Source organism: Herpailurus yagouaroundi, unplaced genomic scaffold (assembly GCF_014898765.1).
Source record: "Herpailurus yagouaroundi ecotype Mexico unplaced genomic scaffold, PumYag 159, whole genome shotgun sequence".
Taxonomy (NCBI): Eukaryota; Metazoa; Chordata; class Mammalia; order Carnivora; family Felidae; genus Herpailurus; species Herpailurus yagouaroundi.
The window spans coordinates 34664923-34672933 of NW_024412400.1; the positions used below are offsets into that span (position 1 = coordinate 34664923).

Sequence of the window (8011 nt, forward strand, 5' to 3'; positions counted from 1 at the left end):
CACCGGGGGAAACGTGCCGCTCCACGGTGCGGGAAAGCCCGGATCCGGTCAGCGACTCGGCGCCGCCTGGCTCCGTCATCTCTCATCTGCAGGCCGCTGGGCAGCTCCAGTTTCGCTGGGGACCAAGATCCGCATCCGCGAATCGGCTGATGGGGCAAGGGGCAAAAAAAGGAAGAGGTGGAGGGCACTCCAAGCACGCGAGGCTGCAGGTCCTTACTCCTCTGTCGGGTTTTCTTTACCTCCCTACGTTGCGTCCCGAGGAAGACAAAAGAGGGACCCAGATTCCTCCATTCAGCTCAGGAAAGACGGTCTGGGGCCCCTACCTTCACAAACCATCAGGAAGACAGGAGAACCGAGGGTTCTCTCTCCGTTGAGGAAGATGTGCGGCTGCAGCGGACTGGGGACCTCCCCGCCCGCAAATGGTGTGCGTGGGAGGCGCGCAGCGTGGCTACGGGAGGTCAGTCCACCTCCTCACCCGCGGGTCGCGGGGCTCGTTTTCCCTCTCTCGGGTAGGATTCCGAGCCGCCCAGCCCTCGCATCACCTGGATGTGTCTGCGGAGAAAAGGAGTCCATGCGTACTCTACTCTGGGAAACCCAGGCCGCCGCCACGCAGAGGCAACGCCGCAGAGGCAACGCCGCAGAGTCCTTCGGCGACCCGCGTTTCTAAACCGCACACACCAATAGGATGGGGCCACAAACGCTCTCCCGCCATCTCCCGCAGACCCTTCGGCGGACGAGAGAGCGTGAGGCAGAAAAGTTGAGGCCAAGCGCTGGAGGAGCTTCCCGGGCCGCGAGAAGGCACAGAGGCTTAGCTGCGACGGACACCAAACGGGTTCGGATCCTGTTGGCCAACCGAGCCCAGCCGCCGCGAACGCGCGTCTCCGCAAGAGTTGCGCACGGTTCCACTCCGAAGACCAAGTCGGGCGAGGTCCGGCGGGGAGCCACGGCCGCTCACCCTCTGAGCGCCTTTAGGGAGCAGAACGTAATGCTGGTGGGAACGTAGTGGCAGAAGGAATTTAGTGGCGGAAGGCTTTCGGGGAAAGTCGGGCCGCGCGGCTCGGTCCCGGAGCTGGGCCTGGGGTCGGGGGAGCAGCGCCCGGCCTGGTAGCCCCGGTTCCGGCAAGGCCGGCCTGTTGGAAGTGGCCAGTGGGAAGGCTCGGCGGCCCCCTCCCTCGGGACTCCGCAGGGCTCTGACCCGGCCTTTATCTCGGCGCGGTCAGCAGTCTTGGGGGCTTCAGGAAAGAAGACAAAGGCCCGGTGTCACTGCAGGCTGGGGCTCGGTTTCCTGACTCTGCTCACACTAACAGACTTTAGCGTTTGTTGGGGGGAGATTTTTTAAAAATATGTGTCGAATTTCCTTTTTTCCCCCCTAGAAACAAACAAAAAAAAGCAAAAAGCATATTCGCCTTCCCTCCTCGTCCATAGAGATGGAAGTTTCCTGGGATCCTGCCCTTTCCTTTTCTTTGCCTGCCTAGAGGAGTAATTTTCCTTTGTACGTAGAGGAAAATCCGGGGAAAGGTTTTGTTTGATTCGGCTCGTTAGTATTATTACCAACACAGTCAGGCTGGACTCCCAACTTGGAGAACCGGAGTTGGCCTGCCGGTGTGGCGGGGGCTCGGGCGGCCTCTGTCCTCTGCGCTCGGCGTCGCTGGGGACGTTCGGGGTCTCCCGCGCTTCCTCTGCCCTCCCTGCCGGCGGGAGCACCCGGGGCTCACAGCGGCCCAGTCGTTTACCCCGAATTTTGTTTAGAGCTGCCAGGAAGCGACCGCTCCGCGCTCGCAGCTCCGCGATTGCAGCGCCGCCACCGGGCCTGCAAACCGGAGGCTCCGGCGGCACAGGCCCGGGTCTTCGGAGCCACTGGCCCCACACCGTCCCTGCTCCCCTCCCGCCCGCGGCGCCCCTGCCCGCCGCAGCTCGGCCCAACCCGCTTCCTGCGTTTGCCCCTCAGATTTCTCGTTTCTCCACAAATACCGAGGGCGGGAGGTGGCGGGGGGGCTCTCCCACAAGCTGACCTCCGCAACTTCCCGCCCGGTGGCTACCTACCGCTTTTCTGAAAAATCGGGGAAAACGTTCAAACAGCTCCGCGTTCCAAAGGGAGGCGCCTGAGGGTGGGAGGCGTCGGCCCAAGAGCCTGAGGGTGGCGGCTGTGCCTGGACGGGTGTCACACTCCGCGGGTCAGCTGGGTCTTTGTCAGAGAAAACCTCGTTTATCCAAGAAGATTGCCTTAGGAGAAGAAAGGGCGGTTGGAGGAGCCCCAGGGCTCGGGCATTCACCGCCACAGCAATAGCACGCACCTCATTCTGAAGGTCAAGGGGCTGGGGCAGGGAGACGCAATCCCCTGCGCCCTGACTTGGAAAGGTGCTCCATGGTCTGGGCTCTCGGGGGCCCAGGGGTGGCTATGGCCACTGGGATAGAATATCAGACCTTACAAGGTTACTACGGAAGGCGTTTCCTCCCTCCCTTCCGTCCTTCCTCCCTCCCTCTCTCCCTCTCTCCCTTCCTTCCTTCCTTCCTTCCTTCCTTCCTTCCTTCCTTCCTTCCTTCTTCCCTCCCTCTCTCCTTCTCTCCTTCCCTCCCTCCTTCTCTTTCCTCCTTTCAATGTGGGACGGAAAACCATATTGACCATCTACTACAAACTGAGCATTTTTACATTAGAACATTTAATTACTTTAATAACCCCGTGAAATACATATACTTATTTCTATTTTATAGATGAGAAAACTGAAATTCAGAATGGGTGCTTTGCTCAAGGTCGCACAGTTATTACAGGGGGTTGTTGGGCTCTACACTAGTTCTTCCCAGCTGAATAGGCCTTGCCCCATCCCGCATAGGCCACCTCCCTGGGCGGACATGGTCTCACAACAAGCTTGTCAGAGCTTATCGCTAAGCTGGAGCCTGTGCAGCAAACAGCAGGCCCCGTGGAATGTCCTGGGGGGACAATCTGCTTGCAGCTCAGTCCTGGGCTTCTTTCTCCTCTGGCTGGCCGTCCCTTTACCCACTGAGCTTCTGGAACATCAAACATCGGGCTGCAGGGCCTGTGCCACTCAGAGAGCCCAGTGAGCAGCTGGGCTCAGTGCTCACAGTGCTTTCTAAAATTCCCAAGGCTGTTTGCCCCACAGATAGCTGGATGACCATTGGATGGGCCTTTTCTTCTCAGGACCTCTGGTTCCTTAAATGTAAGCTAAGAGACTTGGGGTCCATTCTTTTGTGACAGAATAGAGCCCTGTCTCCAGAAATTAGAAAGCAGATACAGAGTGCCTGGTTTCAAGAATCCTTAATTTCTTGCTGTCTCTAAGGCAGAACCAGGGGCACGACAATTGCTCCCAACCGCTCCATGGCTCTGGTCCCTACCACACAGGAGAGGTATGCCTCCTAGTCCCATCCTTTCCTGTAGGTCCCACAGGCTACTCCAAGAAGCAGGGGCAGCCCCATAGAAGTAGCGAGTGGGACCAATAAGGCATGGTCACCACCAGCTTAGCTCCACAGGGTAGGGGCACTGCAGGGCTCCTTAGCCCAACCAGGCAGCTTCCTGACCCTGATGCCCTCCCTGGCCCAGTGGTTCCGGTGCTCCAAGCCTCCATTAAGGGAAGAGCTTATTCATGGGCAGACTGTCTTGGGTCTGACCCAGTTCCTTGGCCCATCCTCTCCTGCCCCACTGACTGCAAGAAGCTGTGGTTTGCCCCTGATTTCCACCCACCACCAGGGGGCTTTTAGAAGCTTGGAGCTCCAGCCTCCCTTAGTGGGACAGCCCAGCACCTAACCTCAGGTGAAGTATCCTAAGCTTCATGCCCGCCCAAACTGAGGATGTAGGGCAGTGAACTCTTTACTTATGCAAAGGGGAAGCGGGGCCACGACATCCTCTGGAGTAGGGTGTGAGGCCATCCCAGAAAACACCCTAGGTCCCCATTTGACAGTTCCTTGGTACATGTACTGCACTGGCACTGATTTCTCCCTCATCCCCCTGAGAACAGAACCCCTTACCCGGTTCAACCTAAGTATTTTGGCTGGGCAGTCTTAGGGGGGCAGGGATGACCAAAGATTTGTGTGTAAATGTGAGGAGGGGGACTCATCTTGTCAGTGATGAGTGTGAGGATGTTTACATGCATAAGCACACACATACTCCTCATTCAATATCATGTGTAGGCACTCGTTACCCAGGAGATGCAGAAACTGGCAGGGTATTTGCATCAAACTCTAAATTGTATTTATAGTATACACTGACAAACATAAATACATACACCCACACAGTCCAGCCATCTAGACCAGACTGTAAGTGCTAAGGCATAACTGCTATATATATATATATCAGGAGCTCTCTTAAATACTTTTGCCCTCACTTAGGGAATTCCCTAAATCATCTTCTCTATTAGAAACTCAAAAGTGCAAAGAAGGAGAGGAGAGAAAGGAAATGAGAGATGAAGAAGGTCAGTCATTGCCTCAAACTTTTAGCAGTGGGGGAAATGACCAAACTAGAGAGTTATGGAGAAACCCCTAGGGCTGGAATTAGAGACAGATGTCTTCCTGTGGGCATCCATTGGGAAGTGGGGGTATGATCTATCTGCCTTCCCTGTGTGGGATCTCTCCTCTAATCCCTGTGTAGACCAGGAATCCCTCACTGATTCCTTCATTTCATCCTCCATACTTGGTGAGACTCCCACTCCCTCTGCAGCCTTGGGTGCCTCTTGCCTTTCAGCTCTTGGAGACAGAGAGAAGCTGTCCTCCAGCGCTGGCCTAGGCCAGCTTCCCCTACCTCACTGAAGGCTCTGCTCTGGAGACTTCCCTCTTTTGCTTTCTCTGCTTGGGATAGCGGTTAGGAGGTGCTCAGAACTAACCCTGGAACAGACAGCCTTACCCAGCTCAAGCAAAGTGTCTGTATGTATTCTCTCTTATCATTCAGCAAGCCAGGATTATATACCGAGAACATAACTGCACACATTACCGATGGCTTATGAATGCAACACACACTGTCCTCCCAGTAAGCACTCCTTGAGTAGTAGGCATATGATTATTACAACGCCCCAAATATATGCCCTCTCCGAAGGCTAATGACAGACGTACACACCTCCCATCCTGTCACCAGGACATGACTTACACTGTACACACATATTTGCAGCAGGCATAGACAGCACAACTGCCCATGGGATACATGTTCACACCACAGAAAGCACAGACAGACAAGCACACAGCAGTCCACTTTCTTTCCTGCAACTCCTTTTAGCCAGACGATGGTGCAATGGTTCACTAGAAGCACGCGGATACTAGGCCTGACCAGTCTCTTGGGCTATTCACCCCAGCTGAACCTCCCTCACCAGCCTGCTCTTTCCGGCTCCCCTGGCATTGGCAGGCTCCAGTTGAGGGCACAGGGTGATGCTCCTCAGAACAGCGATGGCTTTATCCTCCACCTTCCAATCTCCCCGGTGATACCCAAGGGAGGAAAGGTGTCCTGAATCAGAGCTACTTCCTCTTGGGGCCTAATAACACATAACAGGGATCACCCCCCCCCCCCCCGCCATGATCCTACAGCATGGCCAGTAGTATAGATTGAAGTGGGAGGCCTGTAGTCTTGGTCCCTGTCACCAGGTGCCCCTGGGCCGCTGGTCAGCCTGGACCTGTGGCCACTACTGTCTGGGGCCCGAGTAGGGGTGGTGACGGACACATGGATGGAGCGGGGTCCAGCCCAAGCTGTACCACAGTCTGGGAAAAACCAGCCAATACCTGTCATCCCATCAGCCGACTGAAGGCTGCCCACCCATCATACCCCTAGAGCTCCCGGGTCTGCAACATGGCCAAATGCCCGTGTGCCAGTGCAGAAGCACCACTCTGAATTCGTTATTTGAAGAGTCTCAGTAGAGGACAAGAAGGAAAAAAATTAGATTTCTACAGCCATGCAGTGTCCATTCCTCTCTGATACTCCTAAATCTCTTACACATATCTTAAGGTAAATGAATTCTGATTATTAAAAATAATAAAGCAATCAATGTAAGTCGCTCCTTACATTTGTACAGAGGTTTGCAGCCTGCAGAACATTTCCCCAACCAGGATTTTCTCTATTTGGAATAAATTCTTCTAGTTACTATATTTGTCTGGAAAAATATAAACGTATCAGTTCAATATAATGAAAACACAATCCATACACTTAGTACCACTGTGTAAGAGGTAAAATACAAACCTGAACAGTTGCAAAAATCGAACAAATCCTACCTACACCTATGCCTTGTGAACGAACCACTGATAAAGTCTCTTTGATGACGTTAAACAGCCGCAACAGACCAGCGATGACACAGAAAACAATCTCGCGGAAAACAAAGCAGCAGCGACAACCACAAACGCCCTCCACTCGGGCTGCCCTCAACTCTTATTTATCTGAAAGAGTATAAAATTTTGCTGGACATCTCCCTCTTTTAACCAGCTGCTGAACATACTTAGGCGAAGCGGAAATAATAGAAGTCCGTGTTAAAACAAAAAATTTATTTGGGAATTGACAAGACAGTAACAACAAACAAACAAAACAACAAAAGTGCTCTAGTTCTTTCTAGAAAATTTGGTCCTCCAAAACGACACACTACGGAACAACCAGGTCTAGGGGTTTCGGGCCAGCCAGCTCGGGGCCACAAGCCCGCCTGGTCCGACTGCTGCCAGGTTTCACATTTCTCCTGCCCAAGGTGGGAGAAGCAAGACGTTTGCAAAACAAAAATCAGAGAGAGCACAAGCCGTCCCTGTAGCGTCCGCCAGGCAGGCAGTGATCTCCCCGCACTCCGGGATTGCATCGGAAGATCCGGGGAAACTTGTTTTTGATTTGTTTGTTTTTAGATAGAGGGGAGAACCCCCCCTCCCACCAATTCGTAAAGGAAACCATCTTTTACTGAGCATATTCTCCTACCTCTCTGAACATAGCTTTCTGAAGGCCCGACAGGAATTCTACTTCAAATCTCCTGGAAGAGATTTTCATGTTTTGCTTTAGCAAATTCCAAGGCCACAATACTTCGCCGGTTTTCCCGGTTAGTTTTTTCTTTAAAAAAATATTTTTTAAATGTTATCTAAAACAGCCCTCCCGATCTTTTGGGCGAAACTGTAGCCAGCCGCCTGGGGCCTGGAGGTTCCCGAAGCGCCGGGACCGGGAACGGAGGACGCGCAGCCGGTCTCTGAGGCCGGACGTGCTGTAAACCCCCCCGCACAGGCCGCCGCGCGAGGCAGCCCCGCTCCCTGCTCGGGCCCAACCCCCGCCCCATCCAGTGGGCCCCGGCTAGCCGCTTCTGAGCTGCTCCAGGAGGCTACGTGGAGCGTGGAGCAAACACACGTTTGTCCCTTTCTCTGGCGGCGCGGGTTCTCGTTGCCCGCCCGGACCGACGCTTCCAGCCAAGGACTGAGCGGCAGCCGGGCGGGGAAAGCCGAGCGCGAGCGCACCGACCTGTGTGAGAAGGCCAAGAGGTCTGCACGGCCGACGCCCGGCTGCACCTCGGCCCCGGGCACTTCCTCTCGGTTCTGAATTTTGGCATGGGGTGTCCAGCCCGGAGGCTCGGGCGTCGGGAGGAGACGAGGCCTGCAAAAGGCGCACGGAGAGGCGGCCTGCAGGCCGGAGGAGCGAGAGGGCAGAGAGGGCAGGGGGCCGAGCAACAGGAGGAGAAGCGGAGGAGACAAAGAGGGGCGAGAGGAGCTGAAGGGAGCGAGGAGGCGCAGAGGGCCTTGGACGCTGGCTCAGAAGATGGCCCCACAGAGGGCGCGTGGTCCGGCCGGCGGCGGTGGCTGCGGCTAAGGCCGGCGTCGCACGTCCCTGCATCCTCGCAGCCGGCGCGCGCTGGGTCCTCAGAGATCGAGGCGCGAGTGCAGCGCGCCGGTCTTGCTGTCGTGGTCCCAGTAAGAGCAATGCATCATGGCGAGCTCGGGCTGCCGGGCGCAGGCGAACTGCAGGCCCGGCGCATTAGTGGGCGCGGGCGCCGGGGGCGCGGCGGTAGCAGGGCTGGCGGGGCTGAGCTGGCCCGGGGGCGGTGCGGCTGCCCCGTGGTGCGGGCTT

The 8011-nt window shown here is 55.7% G+C and overlaps 1 protein-coding gene across 1 annotated transcript in view; it reads right to left on the reverse strand.

Annotated features, from left to right (window-relative positions):
* Positions 1-6447: 6447 nt before the first annotated feature.
* The window catches only part of FOXL2 (forkhead box L2), a 3013-nt gene continuing 1449 nt past the window's right edge, over positions 6448-8011 (reverse strand). Inside the window, exon 2 of the mRNA XM_040481118.1 lies at positions 6448-8008. Coding sequence (XP_040337052.1) covers positions 7804-8008 — 205 coding nt within the window. The 3' untranslated portion in view covers positions 6448-7803. The remainder of the gene's footprint in view (positions 8009-8011) is intronic.